The 20050-nt window shown below is 37.5% G+C and overlaps 1 protein-coding gene across 3 annotated transcripts in view; it reads right to left on the reverse strand.

Moving 5' to 3' along the window:
• ARHGAP15 (Rho GTPase activating protein 15) overlaps nucleotides 1-20050 on the reverse strand; it is a 698570-nt gene that overhangs the window by 652856 nt on the left and 25664 nt on the right. For 2 of the 3 annotated variants that reach the window (XM_025261723.2, XM_025261725.2), the window contains one exon: nucleotides 12398-12576. The exons of the other annotated variant lie outside the window; for it this stretch is intronic. In XM_025261723.2, the coding sequence (XP_025117508.1) occupies nucleotides 12398-12562 (165 nt within the window). In that variant the 5' untranslated portion in view covers nucleotides 12563-12576. The remainder of the gene's footprint in view (nucleotides 1-12397; nucleotides 12577-20050) is intronic. 3 annotated transcript variants of the gene reach the window in all.

Genomic DNA, 20050 nt, shown 5'->3' on the forward strand with positions numbered 1-20050 from the left:
ACACATGAAATAGCCAAATGCTGCTGGAAAAAATCTCGCCAATTCACTGGACTCAGGGTTGCCACAAACTTTCAGTTTGTAAAAAACAAAAACAAAAAAAGGCAGTCTATGATGTGACATAGAGTGAAACACAGTAAGGGAAATATGCCTTTATTCACAAATATCTAGGAGTCACTTTGCTCTACATGGAGCTAAATCTTTAAACTAGTCAACTGACTGGTTTATTACAAAACCTGGATATTACTGTATTTTGGCCCTAGTTTGTCTATGCAATTTGAAGAAATTATTCTTCAAAACATTTTTGTTTCTTTCTTTTTATTTCCTGAATAGAGTAAGCCTTAAAATAGCTCATTCTGCCAACTGAGCCTATGCTCTCTGGTCTTTGCTTTGTGGTTAGTGTTATCCCCTTTGCTTCAGTGTAGGAGCACATTAGTGTCATAGCCAGCGATGTGTTTTAAGGACTATGATGGCATGCTCCTTTTAAATAGATGAGGATAACACTGATAGGGGCCACTTAGGTAGGTCTGTAAATTAAATCATTCCTTCCATGATTAACCCCACAAAATTCAACAAAGCATGGGTACTTGGAGGACAATATTCAGTCAGATCTCAACAGCAAAGATCACATCAAAAATTACTGAAGAGTCAACAACTTGGTGAAAATTTTGCATGCTCTGTAAACTTCTAAATTAGTTCTGTGTTCAGTCTTCATATTGAAAGCATAAACATCCTAGATGTCAAGTATACATTCTAACACTTTAATTTGTAGTCATAAAATTATTATTTCAACTACTCCAGTTAAACATATGTAATAAGTTCACGAAAACTACGGAAGAGGGACTAAGAATGGGTGATGAATAAAAAGGCATTATAAACTGAACCAGTTGGGAACACTTGTACCATGACTTGTTACCAAAGAAAGAACTTTAAAAATTTGGATTTGCTAAAGGAACTATTGTATTTACTTGGGAAATAGATCAAAGTGTGCAAAAGAGAGTTTAAAGTATTAATAGGCTAAAATCAGGCTGGAGTTCCACAATTTCACATTAAAAAAAAAAGCAAAAAACTCTTGTTTGGGACTTAGAACCCACAGAAATGCATCTATAGGAAGAGACAGTGAAGTTCTGCTATTTCATAAGTATCTTTTAAACACTGTATACAATATCTGTGGCAAGGTGAAAGGTAGGCAATGCTAGTATCAGTATGGAGAATGAGGAAGAGCAGGTGTTGATGATGATGACATCTAGGAAGCAAACAGGATGAGTCTGGGGTATTATACCCAGATTCTACCTCACTTGAATGTAAACTCTAAGAGAACAGAGAACCTTTATGCTTTGTGTCCCCAGTTTTCAAAGCAGTCTTTGATAGCTGCCAATAAATATCTGCCAAATGGAAAAGAATGGACTAACGAATGAGCGGATGAAAGTAGTTGACCTGCTCACCCATTTCCACTCTGGGGTCTCTTAAAGGGACACAAACAGAGGCTGCGTTGGGATGATCATAACTTTGTGAGCAGGAAATTACTAATGAAGGGACCTTAGAACACACTACCGGATGACATTTTCTAGGATTTTTGTTATGCAAGAACATTATCCACTATAATGGGCCCTTATATTCAGGGTTTTATGATCTAAAATGTGTTATAGATGAGAACCAAAAAGATGCCAAATTAATAATCTGTGTGACAGTAAAAGCTTATTCATTAGTACTTTAAAGACAAGAAAGAAAATTTCTTGTCCTTTTTTTAAAGGATAATATTAAAAGTACTGAGGTTAAAGATAGCACATCCAGGAATGTAAAGTTCTTTCTTTTCTATTTGATCACATGTTATTGGCATGGACACTGTCAGTAATACACAGTGAAAGAGGATGTTGTCATGTAAGGTTACCCACTGTCAGGCTATAATCCATAGGCAAGACCACAGTGGGTGATGTATTGTCAAAGCTAGATTCACTTTCTCATGGATCAGTTCGTCTAACCTGAACTAAGCTTATTTATTCATTATCCTTTCCCTGGTGATTATTGACCACACCTTGAACACATTTTATTTAAGTACAGAATATCACTACTTAGCAGTACTTCTTGATATTTAGTTCCTGTGATCTGGCGGTTGGACCTCTAGGATTTGCCCCCATGTTTCGATGTCGGTGTTTATATTTGAGCCAACAAAACTGTCACTTTGTTTTCCTGTCTTCCTTTATTGGGTCACTTTGTGCTACATGATATGATCTAAGACAATTCAATGCAAGGAGACACATGTCCCTTCTCATTGGAAATACGAAGTCTGCAGTTGCCTTTTACCCTGTGGGAAAGAAAGCAGGTCAGGTGTCCAAAAGGAGTGGAGGAAAGTTAGTGCCATCACTCTTCCTCCTCCTGCTCCTCCATAGAAACAAGATTATGAGGCAAGAACAGTACTGGTTTCCTCATGAAGGAATTAAAAAAAAAAAAAGGAACAGTACCATGGTTGTTTGTGTTTATGGTGCTGTGGAAGGCACTCACAATAAAAATAAGACTAGTACTTCTGGACATTTTCAAACACATTATTAATCAAATATCTTCGAATCTCAGGGAAACTAGCTTATTGAGATCATCTCCTCAGGGACAAAAGAAATAAAACACTAGCAGCCATTGTCTTTTTTTTTTTTTTTGGTTTTATTTAGAAAGTATAAACATTTAATTTATTTCCTTTTGGTTTTCAGAGCCAGACCTCTACAACATTTTGATACTTAAAGACCAGAATTTGGCTTTGTTTCGTTTTAAGTTTTATTTCACCCAAAAGCTGGTATGTAAAATAATTTGCACATAAATGAGTGAGAGGTCTGAGTCAGTCAATGTAATTTTATCAAAGGTATTTACATGGGGAAAAATGTACCATATCATGGTGACTACAGGAGCTACCATTAAAAAAAAAAATGCTGGTGTTTCTCTGAAAAAAAAAAAAATGGAATGCAATAATAATAATGAGGGGGAGAAAGAGAAAGAATAAAGCAACTTCCTCTAGGGTTTTTTCACCTTTCCCAAAGAGTCTCTTCTCATTTTTGGAGGATATTATTTATCTCCCAATTTATCATATCCTTAAACTTGCTTGGCATATGACAGCTATACATCCTATTACAACTCAAATTCCATATCTCTTCCCCAATAAACTTATTACCAGGGAATTGGAAGTGAATGGGAATCAGAATCCATCATCACAAAGAAGAAGCATATGAGTTTGTGCATAAAGAAGATGGCATCATTTCTGGGAGAAAGTGCCACATCAGTGTACATCTGCTAATTACATGCAACATGCATTAATATAAAAAATGTCTTTTTTTCTTACATAGTGTTGTTTGGAGATGGTTCTGCTTATCAGTTTTTAATATGCTCTTTGAAAACTGACATGCACTTTAGCCACATCTCTTTAGGAACACAGGGATTCAAAGGCTGGATAACATACTTTCATGCTTCCCAACACAAACCTGAGAGTATAATTAAACAGATGGTAACAATAAACTGGATCTGAACACATGAGGGACTAGAGTCCCTTATTAAAAGCCTTACACACTGAAGGGTGGTGGAATGACAACTCTGGGGAAGTGTTTTAGCAGCCAACACCTTTACATATGTCTTGCTCTCAGAAGCAGAAGCTAATCAACTCTTTAGAGATGGGCTTCCTACCACCTGGGAAAGGGCACACACGAGGTCCCTGCACACTCTGAGGAACAGAAATGCAATGTAGATTGTGTGACTCTAAAGGAAAGTGACTCTTCCTCAGGATTTGCCTTCAAGACATCAATTTTAGACACATCAACTTTGTAACTGTAAATCTGCCTTATCCTCACCCCTCCTACACACCACAAAACACACACACACAGACACACACTCCAAGACCTACTTTGGAGGACTTATGCTTCAACAACACAAGTTATCATCTTCTATGTGAGGACAAAAACAAGGTACTAGAGATCTCTGATGACACAGTTGTTCTGAATATTTTCAACCTCATTTCTGGCAACCAAATGATCTATTTATTTCATTCTTGAAATTTATTGGAATTCTACTTATTTCTCAGATCTAACATTGTCTGTTTGTCCTGAGTTAAATCTATTGCAAAAAAGAGTACTGCAGCAATCTGGATATTTCAGCTTGTAGATATATGTATGTAGCTCTTTTTCCTTTTATATTTTGAGGATATAAAAATAAGCTCAAATATATAAATTTTATATACATGTCCCTCTCACTCTGAAGTGAGAGATGTAGGTATGTGTATTTACTATACATGTATAACACAAAGAAAGAATCCACTATAGGCAAGAAAGGATCTTATTACTGTAGAGGTTTGCAATGTTATTGTGCAACCATGCACACAAAGATACCATTTTGCCATTACATAAGGCACTTACAACCTAGGGGATAAAGTCAGTGTTTGTTCTTCTGTTTCTCAATCTGCTTCAGTTCTCTGCTTCACTTGGCAAGTCAAGTGTCATTTATAAGAAACATTCCGCATCAGTACAACAATGATTTAACTTAACTAAGTGCTAACAATCAAAGGACAATATTCTGAACACACTGTGCTTTAGATTAATCAAAGTTATAATGATGATCTAAGAAAAGAAAATTTTTGAAAAGTGAGGCAAGTATTAAAATGGGAAAATGTACAAGGCACATAAAAACATAAATCAAATGGCAAACATTATTTAGCAGCTTGCATTTTACCTTTTTGCACCTATAATCATCATATAACACTGTCCAATTTTAATTTGGGGTTTTGATACTTAATAGTGTAAAAAACCCTGGTGGCTCAGTGGTAAAGAATCTGCCTGCAATTCAGGAGACTGTCTGCAATACAGGAGATGCAGGTTTGATCCCTGGGTAGGGAAGATACCCTGTAGAAGGAAATGGCAACCTATTCCAGTGGTCTTGCCTGGGAAATCTCATGGACAAAGGAGACTGGTGAGCTACAGTCTATGGGGTCACAAGAGTCCGACACAACTTAGCAACTAACCCACGACAACTAAGTTTAAAAAGACTGTTCCCAGCTTCTGATACAACTGTACCTGAAATGACTCATATCATCTTAGGAATTTGCCATAAACCCCCCTTCAATAAGGCTCCCTGGTGGCTCAGCAGTTAAAGTGTCTGCTTCCAATGCGGGAGACCTGGGTTCGATCCCTGGGTTGGGAAGATCCCCTGGAGAAGGAAATGGCAACCCACTCCAGTATTCTTGCCTGGAGAATCCCATGGACGGAGGAGCCTGGTAGGCTACAGTTCACGGGGTTGCAGAGTCAGACACTACTGAGCGACTTCACTTTCACTTTTCCCCTTAATAATAGTCACTGTGGTTCCAAAATTATTTTAAGCATGAAGAGTATTATATGAATTAAATAAGAGATGCTGCAAATAATTTGGTGGAAAAGCATAGTTGCTGCCACACAGAGTATTAGGTAAGCTTTTTTTTTTTTTTTTAATTAGAATGTACACTTTGAGATTACTGATTATGAACATCAGGGGACCTGAGATTTTGATTCATCAGTAATTCTCCTTTATGTCTACACGAAGATGTAAAAATGAGACCTCTGTCTCAACTTGGTATTTCAGAGGCTTTACATGCTGGTGCAGAAGCAGTTTTACCTGTAATCCCTAGTACTGCTCTGCCCCCTTGTGCTGCTGCAGTGAACTCAACACAAGGCACAGTTTGCCTTCATCTCTGTACATGTACTACAGAAAAACCCCACTGTCACTTCTCACTTTTCTGGCAAGTTCAAGGTCAGTGTCTAGCTATTTTCAGCTCATCTCTTCTTGATCCATGCAGAGAAATGACAAGGTAACATGATTCGGGGTCAGCTGTATTACAGGAACCGTTACATAAACGGAGAAAGTGAAAATCAATCCTAGCTGACAGTGACTTGGGGATAATCAATGCCCACTGGATGCCTCTGTCAGCTCGCCTGCATCAAACACCGTGTGACTTCTGTCAGATCTTTTTAATAAAACTATATTCTCACTTTCAGCAACCTAAATAAATATTTCTCTTGAGCTGATTTTTTTAGACTATGTTAGCCTTCCAGATTTGTAAACTATGCCAATAACACTGTGAAAAAAATTAATGCATGATACCCCTGTCCTACAGTTTATTATTGACCTGAGATGGAGTTTACTGCTGCAGAAACACCCGTTTTTTGAGTGATCCAAGAGAGCTCTCATACAGACATCTGCACTGATCTCAACACCTTCCCCATCATCCTCAGCCCTATCTCCTCTCTCTTCCTCCTTGTCTAATAAAACACCTTAATCAATCATTTCTTGTTGGGAGAGCATTTTTTCCTCCTTTTTAGATGTTCATCATTGCTTTCCTTTTTATCTCTCTATTTTCTGCCAGGACATTTCCCCCTAATACAGAATTGGAAATGCAGTATTTAACAAGATGTTCCAGTTTAGTGGCATTCCCACTGACAGCACCTGATATATCAGTTTAGGGAAGGAGCTATTTTTATCCCACCCACCTTGTGCTCCCTTGAAACTGTGAGGCGGGCAGTACCCCCATTGAAGTACAATTTACCATAATATTAGTTGTCAGTAAATTCAAAGACGGAACTCCTAAAGCTATAAAATGGATTAGAAGCAATTTTAAAAAGAATTAACAAACTAGAGTAAGAGTATACTGTCAACAAACAAATGCTCCATCATAGGACTGTAATTTGGAATTTTAATTACCCCTCTGCTTCTGTAACAAAACAATGTCTGAACTGGCAGCGATTTGAATCTCTCACAGGTCATTGAGCATTCTAGTTAATTACTCTATGAATAGCCTGTTTTTCTCCCCTCTGGAAACACGTTTCTAATGGCAGTCAAGGTCTGACAAATGTGTCATCTACATAATTAGCTAGGAAGCAACACAAAACATTAAACATGCTTTGTGCCGACAACTATCAAAACATTTCATTTGTTGTCAATTATTCATTACTTTGTAGGTTCTGAAGGGGTTGTTATTATGGAAATAAGTCCAGATGCTAACAAGGTTAGAGTTTTGGATTCAAATTAGTAATCAGAGGACTAACTTAAAAAAAAAAATGTATCTCATGTACATTCAGCGCCATGTTCAATCAGTAGGAGATTATAAACAAATTTAGCTATGCTCAAGTTAAAATGGAAACCACGCAAGCTCGAACATGAACTCAAGAGCCCCAGCTCATTCTTTGAAGTACAGACTCTACACTGTCAATGAAAACTTCCCGAACCTTTGGCATGTCCAATTTGTGCTTGGTAAACAGAGTTAAAGATTTTCACAGCATGAGATGACATAGGATGGCAAGGACAGGAAAGAAATCTCTAGTGGTTTTGATTCTTCTTTCCTCCTTCCCACCCAGGGCATTTTATGTAAAAGTAAAAAATCTAGCTAATAAATATTTTCTTCTGCTTTACAGCAGACTGGTTACCTTAGGTAACCTTTGAATATCATGATTTCTTTCTTTTTTTGGGAGGGGAGCTATTTCTGAAAACTTGTTTCTCTATTATTGTTTTAATATCGTATATAAAACCAAGTGTTGTCTTGAAAGCAGTAGTCCTAATGTATATAGAGGATATAAAAAGATTTCTCAGCAAAACTGACCTCTCAGTGGCAAAGAAAATTGCAGTGGAAGACAAATTATTTCGTAGTCGTATCTGAGATTTGGATCTATGGAGAGTCTCACTCCACTGTCCTCCAGCTTTTCCTCATAAACCAAAATGGCTTACAAATGTCATCCACAATAGTTCGATAAAGATTAGGAACAAAACACTGTCCTTACATCGATGAGATAAGAAAGATTTAACTGCAGAATGCAGTGTATAAGAACAGTTTGTAAGGCTTGTTCTCCAATCAGGAAAATAGAATTCAAATTATATTTGTGTGTGTCTAGAATTTAATTGAGATGATCAGTTTGTTTTCCACACAATGTTTGATTAGATGCCTGTACTTCAGAGCTAGACAAAAAGAAAAGAAAGAAAACAAATTCATTCTATCAGGAAAAATCAGGAAGACCAGTTATCTACAACATGTGCAAAATATGTCAGGAAATAATTCTACCCTGAGCTCTGAGAATGCCCAGTTAATAAAAAAAGATCAGCCACTCACTAAGAGAAAATAATTTTCTGTATCTGTATTTTTCAAAGCAAAAAGGCAGCCACATCTTATACTAAATAGGACACATTAAAAATAAACTTTAATAATCTTTATGCAAAAGGAAACTAATCCATTTTCAGATCATACGATCCACAGCAATAAAAGGAAATCATCAAACTAAAAACAATTTTAGAAATGGCTGCAGATTCTCATTTAATTAACATGCAACAGATCATATATTTATGAGGAAGTCAAAATATTTAGGAAGCCTATAATCCTGTAAGCCTTAATGTGGTATAAAAACAACAAATAAATGCAAAGTGTTACTGTTATACATGCCTGCCTGATCAATGGTTTTCACATATTGATCTATAAATGGAGTTGACAGTCTGTGTTGGCTGCACATTTTCCAAGCAGTGCTATTTTTGTATAAAACCAATACGGGCAATTACCTTTGTTTGAGATGCCAAGTCTTATCAATTCAATGTGATTTAGTGTCATTTTAATTGAATATCAGGATCCACTTCAAGACAATTTATACAAACAAAGCCTCAAACCTAACTATAAGCTTGATTTGAAGTAAACAGGGATAAGTCCTACAGCCTCATAATATTTCTCAAATCTCTGCTAAACAGAAGGCTTATATTTTTAGTAGCAATTTTTATGTCTGCCTTTTTAGCTAGCCACAACTTTGGCAAGTATCCTATAATCACAGAAGTAAGAAACAAAGGAAAATTGTTTCCTTTTTTTCCTTATAATATATTGAAAAGAAAAATGAAGGAACACTGTCTGTTAACAGAAGCACAAGGAGTCTTGTATGTTAATGTTTAGAAATGGCTTGAACTAAGTCTTTATCTGAATACTAATAAAAATAAAACATTTTCCTGTCTATGATGGCTATGAATGGAGTGATGCACTCTGTGGGGTTTACAAGCTGGAAATGGTGAATATTCATACATGATGCTGCTTAAGACACTGGTATTAAATGCCAGAACTGCTCCTGCCTGCAAATCCTATGTCTGTGGTTTCCTGACTTGGGCTATTTAAACTCTTCATTAATATCTATTTTCAAGCTGTCTAGTAGGCTGGGCATCCCTCTTACAAATAACATCAAAGTCACATTAAACCTTTTGTATTAGCTATTCGCTGGATTGCACATTAGCCTTTTTCGCCCCACACTTTACTTGCCCCTGTTTATGCTCACTCAGCCTTCTGCTTCTGTATTTAGCATGTTCGGGTAAACCATCAGTCCACCTTTAAGAGGTCTCTGGTGCTTGGGGCAGGGGGCAGGGAGATAACAAATCACTGAGACCAAAGAGCGTTCCCTCCCCACAAAACCTCCAGATCGTTCTCACAGATACGCAATTTTCTTACTAACCATGTCATTCCATGTCCAAACTTCCCATCTCTCCAACATTTCTTAGAAAGCAAAGTGGCCTCTTTGAATTTTGAAAAGGCGTCAATCTTATGAGCCACATAAAAATGATTTTTTGGTGTTTAAAGAAAATGATGCATGCCACCAATAAAATACTAATGGACTCTTGATACCTGTTTTACTGGAATGCTTCCCTGCAGCACTTAGGCAATAAAAACTTTTAATTCAACAAGTAAATTCACCTGTGTTTGCAGAGTTTGGGGTCGCATAAATGTTTATATTGGCATTTCAAGTACTCCTCGATTTAATACATCAAGGACATAGGCTCCTATGACATATATATGAGAGTTTTATATGAGAGTCTTACTACACACATTTTAATTAATCAAATTTAAAAAAGGACTTTATAAATTAATGACAAAATTACATAATAGATCTGACTAGAATTACTATCATTTTTTATTATAGGTGAAATCATAGTAATGTAATATCAGACTGTGTTAGTATATACTCTAAGTCCTTGTTAATTTACATAATTGGCATGGCAGTAACAAATAGTATATATATGCCAAATATATTAAATAGGGCACATAATACATATATAGTTTCTAAATACTCAATTTCTTTCTGTACAAATTAAATGTATTTGTGTCTGTTACAGAAAATCATGCTACATGTGAACTTCTGCACACATTTTAGTGTATATCTTCGCCCACTTTCCCTAAGTTCAAAATCTCCCCCTTGACCTTACCCCAACTTCCAACTTCTGAGAAATCAAGTTCTTAGTTTAGCTTGAGCAGATATCTTTAACAGGCTTGTTTGAATAAATATGCCAAAATACTTTACATTCTGTCAGTATCTAGTCAGAAAATTGTGCATGGAAAAAAGAGATGAAAAGAACTGAGACAGAAAGAAAATTAGTGCCATGGCAAGCTTTCAATACAGTATCTCTGAGCCAAGTTTTCTTGGTGAAATGACATATCCTCACTAAAATACCCCTTTTATATAATTATGCACTGAGCACACATAACCAAAAGTAACTTTTATTTTTGTTCCTTATCGAGGAATACATATTGCCGAGGCTAAGAATGCGGAAACAAAAGCTGGGATAATTATAGCTAATTTAACTTTGGAAAACTCTGATTCTCCAGCAGTCCAGCATACAACCCCCCAAACTAAAGTTATGTAACAAGGTAATATCAACAATGAGAAACTGCATGATAAAATCCTGCCCAAAAGTGAAAAATGCTAATTTTGTCTCATTTAGCAGCTGGATACAGAAATGCTCATTAGTTTTAAGAGGGTTAATCCTTTTAACTTTTGCATATTGATATGCCAATTATGCCTAATTGTACAAGAGGCATCAGTCAAGGTAATAGTGCATAAACACATGAAAGTTATTAAGTACATCCCAACATGTAATAAAGTAGGTGTTAATTGGTAGCTGAGTTCTGCGGGCTATTGAGGTGGATAATTCATTGAGAGATGGATCACTTGTAATTTCTCTCCATAATTCCTTTTGCAGTCTCATGCTGTGATGTTTTCATGCTTGTCAAAAACAACTGCGGCATAGTGCCTTTTGTTAAACACAGCCAATAAAATATGTTAGGCATCATTAAATATACTTAACTTTTAAACTTTTTCAAAGGTACAGTTCTTACTGATAATACATTATAGAGATTCCAATAATTTACTCTAACCACTATCTCAAGTTCATGGTTGAGGAACGGTTTAGCAGGTTTCAAAGTCAGGCTGACTGTGTTGTGCCTCCCAGCAGATAATACTTTCAAATGAGAAAAGAAAGAAAGAAAAATGTTTCTCTCAGAACCTTATCTAGGGATATATTTCTCACTTCCAAAATATAATCACTGGCTTCCTCATGCTACATCTGTCTGTAATACCTGAAATAAGAATGGTTAAAATCATATATTCCTCAGGCTCCTGAAATTGTAGTGGGTTAATTCTGCACTTGAAATTCGAGTGAAAAACAGGGAATAAATATAATCAGTTACATGCTACTCAGCAAGTTGATCTCATTTAATAACTCAGTTAGGGAGCTGAATATTTCATAGGCCCCTATGATATTAACAGAACACTCAATTAATAGCTCACATGTTACTGCAGGGTGACTGGGACTCACAGGCTATCCCCAGCTAACCTAGCTCTTGCTCTTGCTCTCACTGTGAGCAACAAAACAGATCCGGGGTCCAAAAGAGTGGCTAACATTGCATAAATAATTTTGTAACATCCTATGGCCTCAGCTGCAAGTTACCACCATTATGGAAGAAAATTAACCAGAGGAGACTCATTGCAATCAGTATGTTTAGTGGCTCAGGATGAGTGCAGGGGCAGGGACACAATTGGCAGTAGAGTTCATCTCTAACTATTTTATTTCAAATCTTCCTAATGACACATTATGGAGACAAAATGGCTTCCTCTCCAAACCTTAAATTGCCACACCATTTCCACTGCTCAAACTCATTCCAAATCAGACTGTAATTTCCAATATCATATATTGTTGGAAGATTTTTAAGGAAGAGATTTTCACATTTAAAAACTATATTTTTTCTCAGTTTATTCTTAGCTAATTTTAGCCTCTGGCTTTTCAAAGTGATATACTGTATTTGGAAGTACAAACACCACATGCCAGCATAACCTCATTATTTTTATGACACTGAAGCATGATAGTGGAGGCCCTTAAAATGAGTCAAAGGTGCTCTTCAGTCTAGTTCCAAATCCACTTTATCACTCTGGATTAAGCCCAGTTCTTCTTTTGCAACTGGGGATATTATTATGATTATAAGTAGGCAAGATAAAATGCATTACAAAAACAGTTTTCTCATGCACATTAGGAAAACAAATAAAACACGGTTAATTAGCCCCCCCCTTTTACTTTTTTATAAAATTCTATATCAGGGAACTTGGGGTATCTGACTTACAGGTTCAGTGACCTTCGCAACTTCGGTGAGGATCATAGATTTACTTTGGCTCAGCCTGTCATGGTGGCTGTTGGCATTTTTGATTCTCATTTGCACAGCTCCAGTGCCTTGGCGGGTGGGATTCAGTGTTTCCACAGGGATATCAGAATTTGTAGATTTCTGCATAGTACAGTGTTATCCTGATAAAATATAAAAGTATTATATTATTCTAAATATACATAGTTTTCTATGAAAAACTCCTGGTGGAGTGGACATCTCTATTTATCATTAAGGTACAAAAATGGCATAAGTCTCCACCTCTTTGAGTGGTGAGGAAGAAGGTAGTTACTTTGCAGTGTGTTTTTTGTTTGTTTGTTTTTTATCAGTTAGGACCTCTATATTCCAACACTACTGTATTCATGCCAGAGGATTTCAATTCAAATATAATACACCCAAATTCTGTGTAGTTCCTTAATTTGATTAAGAAACTCCTAATGACAATACGATATGGTCTCCCTTATATTAGAAATGCTATTGCCAACTAAGCATTTTCAGGGTATATGCTGTTTTCATTCACAATGTCTTTGATCTATTAGCCACCCCATCCCACACCACTTTCAGATACTATTACTGGCAACTTTTTTTTTAGTGGGAAAAAAACCCCAAAAAACTGTGAATAAGGTCAAATTTAAGTGTATAAAATTGGCTTTAGAGCAAACCAAGCTGGTCCCACTGACTATCAAATATGTTGGCTTGGCCTCATTAGCCTGGTTCAGAGTCCTAGCCCCCACCTCTACTTGCAATATCCACAGGGAAAAATTAAAATTCCTTTGTCCACTGCCATCTGCCAACTGAACTAGGTTTAGTATTAATAACTTATTGGATATAATATTTATGAAGAAAGAGAAAATCAACACATCAACACTGTTTATTTATTTATTTACATTTATTTTATTGGAAGGAGTCTGATTCAGCCAGGAAAATCCAGCGTGGGCAAATTTTAAAGGAGTGGCTGTGAAAAAAGAATACTTCAGAAAAAGAAAACAAAGAAAATAAATTGGGTGGGTGGACCAAGAGGGCTTTTAGTTGCTTCCCAAATACATAATCCTTTTCAGCTGCTCCTGCCCACAAGTTCCTCAAATGAATACATCTACTCATTTAAAATAGAACATTTGCAATGCAAATATAGCTTCTAAGTTTCTAGAAACAGACCCGCTTCTGCCTGAGTGCTGTCTCCATCTCTCACCTATACAGATGCTTCAGTGCTAACCTGGTCAAGTGGGTACAACATTAGAAAAAACTGTCATCAGTCAGCTTTAAAAGTCAATATAATCCTAAAGTAGGATTATATTTTAAGGAGCCAATTGTATTGGTACTTCTACATTGGTTGGACAGACAACCAGGCTAAAATCGTGGTAATGTTCTGGTTGAGTGGACACGAAAATAATTAGGAAAAAATAAAAGCATTTTAATAGGAGGAAAAGTGGTATCAGGAAAAACTGATACCAATTAGGCAGCTGAGTGATATTTTTTAAAAAGTTAATATTTATTGAGTATTTACTATGTACCAGGCAATTAGCTGGTTTAATCCTTACAAAGCTCCTATGATATTCACATTATACTTATGTTTTTATAGAGGAGAAAAATGAGCATTGGAAAGACTAAAAATTTTCTTAAGGACAGTGAACACAAAGAAGTGGAATATTTATTTTACCCCCTCACTAAAAAGACTCTTGTGAATCCCTTGGACGGCAAGGAGATCCAACCAGTCCATCCTAAAGGAGACCAGTCCTGGGCGTTCATTGGAAGGACTGATGCTGAGGCTGAAACTCCAATACTTTGGCCACCTCATAGAAAGAGTTGACTCATTGGAAAAGACCCTGATGCTGGGAAAGATTGATGGCAGGAGGAGAAGGGGATGACAGAGGATAAGATGGCTGGATAGCATCACCAACTCAATGGTTATGAGTTTGGGTAAACTCTGGGAGTTGGTGATGGAGAGGGAGCCCTGGCGTGCTGCGATTCATGGAGTCGCAGAGAGTCGGACATGACTGAGTGACTGAACTGAACTGAACTCACTAAAAAAAACCCCCCAAACGACCCATAAGTCCACCAACAGATGAATTGATAGAAAAATTCTGGTTTATCTACACGATATAACAATAAAAAATGGACAACTGATGCATGCAACTACATGGATGAATTGCAAACTTACTGGGCAGAGTGAAAGAGACCAAGCCCTCTCCCTAAAAAGTTCTCATTGCGTGTTTATGATTTCACTTATATAATATATATATATATATATATATATATATATATATATATATTTAGTTGTGGTGGTTTAGGTTTTTTTTTTTTAATTTTATTTTTTAACTTTACAATATTGTATTGGTTTTGCCATATATCAAAATGAATCCGCCACAGGTATACATGTGTTCCCCATCCTGAACCCTCCTCCCTCCTCCCTCCCCATACCATTCCTCTGGGTCCAATACAGTATACTAATGCATATATATGGAATTTAGAAAGATGGTAACAATAGCCCTGTATATGAGACAGCAAAAGAGACACTGATATATAGAACAGTCTTTTGGACTCTGTGGGAGAGGGAGAGGGTGGGATATTTTGGGAGAATGGCATTGTAACATGTATAATATCATATATGAAACGAGTCACCAGTCCATGTTCAATGCCTGATACTGGATGCTTGGGGCTGGTGCACTTATACAATATTTTTGAAAATACAAACTAACAAACTAAACAGATAAAACAAAGATTGCCTAGGGACAGGGTAGACTCTGGAAACAAAGAACCCTTTGGGAGTGACAGATATGTTTGTTATCTTGATTGTGATGATGGTTTAACAACAATATACAAGTATTAAAAATGATCAAATTGTACACTTTAAACAACTGCACTTCATGGTACTTTAGTAATATCTAACTTCTTGGACTGCAAGGAGATCCAACCAGTCCATTCTAAAGGAGATCAGCCCTGGGTGTTCTTTGGAAGGAATGATGCTAAAGCTGAAACTCCAGTACTTTGGCCACCTCATGTGAAGAGTTGACTCACTGGAAAAGACTCTGATGCTGGGAGGGATTGTGGGCAGGAGGAGAAGGGGACGACAGAGGATGAGATGGGTGGATAGCATCACCAACTTGATGGACGTGAGTTTGAGTGAACTCCGGGAGTTGGTGATAGACAGGGAGGCCTGGCGTGCTGCAATTCATGGGGTCTCAGAGAGTTGGACACGACTGAGTGACTGAACTGAACTGAACTTAAACTTCTCCAGGGGATCTTCCTGATCCATGGATTGAAACTGGGTCTCCTGCATTGAAGGTGAATTTTTTACCATCTGAGCGACCAGGAAAGTCTCAACTAAGTTGTTTACAGGATAGTTATATAAAGAATTCCTGAATCTGGTCCCATCACTTCATAGGAAATAGATCGGGAAACAGTGGAAACAGTGTCAGACTTTATTTTGGGGGGCTCCAAAATCACTGCAGATGGTGACTGCAGCCATGAAATTAAAAGACGCTTACTCCTTGGAAGGAAAGTTATGACCAACCTAGATAGCATATTCAAAAGCAGAGACATTACTTTGCCAACAAAGGTCCATCTAGTCAAGGCTATTGTTTTTCCTGTGGTCATGTATGGATGTGAGAGTTGGACTGTGAAGAAGGCTGAGCACCGAAGAATTTATGCTTTTGAACTGTGGTGTTGGAGAAGACTCTTGAGAGTCCCTTGGACTGCAAGGAGATCCAAACAGTCCATTCTGAAGGAGATCAGCCCTGGGTGTTCTTTGGAAGGAATGATGCTAAAGCTGAAACTCCAGTACTTTGGCCACCTGATGCGAAGAGTTGACTCATTGGAAAAGACTCTGATGCTGGGAGGGATTGGGGGCAGGAGGAAGAGGGGACGACAGAGGATGAGATGGCTGGATGGCATCAGTGACTCAATGGATGTGAGTCTGAGTGAACTCCGGGAGTTGGTGATGGACAGGGAGGCCTGGCGTGCTGTGTTTTATGGGGTCGCAAAGAGTCAGACACGACTGAGCAACTGAACTGACTGAACCAAATTATTTTTCTATTTATTTTATTTTCAGTTATTTAAAATATATTCATTTCATAATCCTATGAGTCATGTATGTAAAAAACATTTAATTGAGAACAAAAAGGCTCTTTTGACAACATTGGAAATACAACTTTGAAGTAATAAAATAAGGAAGTCTTAACCCCACTATTCCATAGAAATATGATTACAACTACATTTAATAGAATTTTTAAATGGATCGAATCTGACCACTAATGTATGCATAAGGAAACTTACCTCTTTATATAACTAGAATAAGATATAGAAGGTTAAATATATCAGTGTGTTTTAAAAAGTAAATGCAATCACAGGCAGATGATATAAATAGTTGTTTTTCCATATACCCTAGTACAGAATAATACATTTTTGGTTTTATTCTGTGTATTATTTATTATCGAGGCCATCAATTTTTCATAACCAAGAAGACATTTCAAAATAAAGCAAATCTATGGATTTTTTATATTGATAAAAGTGCTACTAATAAAGGCATGAGTTTTTTCAGAGTTTCAGTGAATCAAGTAATTATGAGTGAAACAATGAGAATCTAGGCACTGTGATTGTGATGGAGACCTTGGATTCATTATAATTAGACTATAGCTAAGGGTCAGACACGACTGAGCGACTTCACTTTCACTTTTCACTTTCATGCACTGGAGAAGGAAATGGCAATTCACTCCAGTGTTCTTGCCTGGAGAATCCCAGGGATGGGGGAGCCTGGTGGGCTGCCGTCTATGGGGTCGCACAGAGTCGGACACAACTGAAGCAACTTAGCAGCAGCAACAGTTGCATAAAAAGAACTCATGATGACTTCTAGTGGCAGCACAGCCTGTAATGTCCACCTTAATGACCTTGAACAAGTCCATGGCCCCTTGTTCTATCTTTGGAAGAAAACTGAGAGTGAGGGTGCATGGTCAACCAAGAGGACTGCTATGGTACGCACCATCCTTTTCACTTCTGATACCACTGTGCTAAAAAACTGGGAGCTGAAGTCCTACTGCAGATTTACAGAGCTCCAAAGTTTCAGGCAAATAGGCAGCAATGAAAATGCATTGGTATGATTTAATGTCCAAGGGATGTGGATTATGCTTGAGGAGAATCAAGGATTAAACATATAAACCTTTTCTGAAAGAATCTGGATTCTCCTTGGAGTTCATTCAAGGCTTGATCTTCCACATTATTCATTAGATTTGTACTCCAAAGATAGTGTGCTCGTCACATTGGTGAGGGAAATACTCTAGCTAGAGCCACTATCTTCTGACCAAGAGCGTGAAGCCACTGAATTTACATAGCCTCACCATGTGCCATTTATAGGAAATGTTGCTTCCTCAGACGGCACACATTTCAGCATCAAATCAACATCTGCATTCTTGTATTGATTTCACAATTAACCCATTATTTGTCTGGGGATGGGTTTCCGTCAACAGGCTGGATTTCTTTAAAAAACCTCTTATCTGGCTTCCCCACCTGTTTTCTAGGGGACAATCTGCAGAAAGCAATTTCGAAATTACTGCTTTAGATCTTTCTTTAAAGCTGCTTTCCCCCTACACTGGTTAATGTTATTTCTCTTCTCTCACTCTGTCCTCTAGCTATCATTTCCTTTCCCAACTGACCCCAGTTCACATTTTGTTGGAAACACATTGCTCTCTTATTTTGTTCTCTTTATTCAACATCTTCTGTATTTTGTTTTACAATGGTATTCCCTTGATACTATTCATAGTTATTCTCATATTTGTAATATGGTGGTTTCATGTTGCTCTAAGAAGAATACAGAAAATGACACAAACTTCCTCTTACCCACAGAAAATAAATGACCTATTTAAGGTTTATTGAGACTTTCCTGAGTGACAGACAGTACAGTAGAGGTTCTTTTTTGTGTTTTTGTTTGCTTCAGCCAAGTGCTCTGTAGTAGTTTAGTGAGTGTGATAAATAAATAAATCAAATTAAATGAGAAAAGAGTTGTGCCCAGGTGGGAAGAGAAGCAATGGCATTTGACTCTGGTGGAACGGTGAGGTGTAGAGAGAGAGAGTCTGAAAAAGAAGACCAGCCGATGCTGGAGCTAAATTAAGACAAGTTGGGCTTTTTGGGCAAAAGGCTTGGTAGTGCAGAGGTATGCAAATAATTGCGAAATTATAAGGTAAAATTTGACATGTGTTACAAAAAAATACTACAGTACCAAGGAAGTTGAAGGAAAAGACAAGTGCTGGATTTCATGAAGGAAATGGCATTTCGTATCCATGTGGGTAAGTCTGATTATCTTGCTATCCTCTCATCAGGCTGAAGGATTAACTGAGAGCCTCAACCCTCCTAAGCCAACCAGTGCTATAAGAGGCAAGGTATTCTAGACACTCTGAGGAAGAGAAGTTGGGAAGACGGCTTTCCTTGGCATAATACACAAACATCTTGTGTGGAAGAACTGAGTACAAGACAGAGGGAAGCAGGACCCCCTCACCCTCAGCAGGAACTAGGGAAGGGGAGGACAGAGGAGGAAGGAAATATAATTGCCAGAAATGAGAGTTGCACTGGTAGCTGTGAAACTTCTAACTGTTGTACTCTGTGGGTTCAGAGGTGATTTATTCTTTTTCATCCTGTGAGAAACCTCTCACACCAAGTGGATAAGGCTGTTTTATACCAAATTTTGCAAGTCATATTCAGATCCCACTTACAGTTCTTTCTCTTTAGACTCCTTCAACTTTCCCATTTTCCCCTCGCCCACACCCTAATATTCTTTTTCCTCTACCTTGAACACTATGATCCTTTTAACATTTTGGCTGCCAAAGCCCTCCCACCTACTTAGGCCCCATCTCATCCACAGGGTCAATATTTCTGAAAGGCCATCATCAATTCTTACTTACATTTTTTTACTTAATCCATCTGCTCAGTGAATCACTCAGATGTATATATGGGAGAGGAGTGATTATAGCAATTAACACAATACCATAAATGATTAGTCAGATTTCACATTAACCCTCAGGAACCGTTTACCTGAGTCTCATACTGGAAACTCTTCTGGCTACGTGGGAACACATCTTATAGTAGAAAAGCTTTGGTTATTCTACTTTGTGTGTGTTCCTAAGTACTTGTAGAGGCAGGCAGCATTTGTGACTAAGGAAAGGAGATCAGGATTGTATTCTAGTAAATGGTGTCTCCTAGAGTTGTGGGATATGATGGCCTGCCAGGGTACTCTAATTTTTGAGTCTTTATGAAAGAAGTTTCTAGGGGAACAAACTCCATTATAAAGTCTGCCCAACTATGAGTCGAAAGAAACCCTCAAACCCCAGGGTCCATCATGACTTGCTTCCAGCATCAGGGGAAGAATATAATTCCAGGAACCTAGAAGTATTAATTTCAGGATGTGTTAAGAAAGGCAATGAAGAGCTCTAATCAATGAGTTTTTATGTTATTATTCCAAGAACATGCATAGGGTTTTGAAATCATATTCTGTTGTTCCACCTGTATTTTCATTTCTCACTGACCCTCAAGTTTCTAGATTTGGTAGAGTATATCGTAAAATCAGTAATATTTTTCTATGCTTGTGCATGTGTGCTAAGTCACTTCAGTCATGTCTAACTCTTTGTGACCCCA

Source organism: Bubalus bubalis, chromosome 2, assembly GCF_019923935.1.
Source record: "Bubalus bubalis isolate 160015118507 breed Murrah chromosome 2, NDDB_SH_1, whole genome shotgun sequence".
NCBI lineage: Eukaryota > Metazoa > Chordata > Mammalia > Artiodactyla > Bovidae > Bubalus > Bubalus bubalis.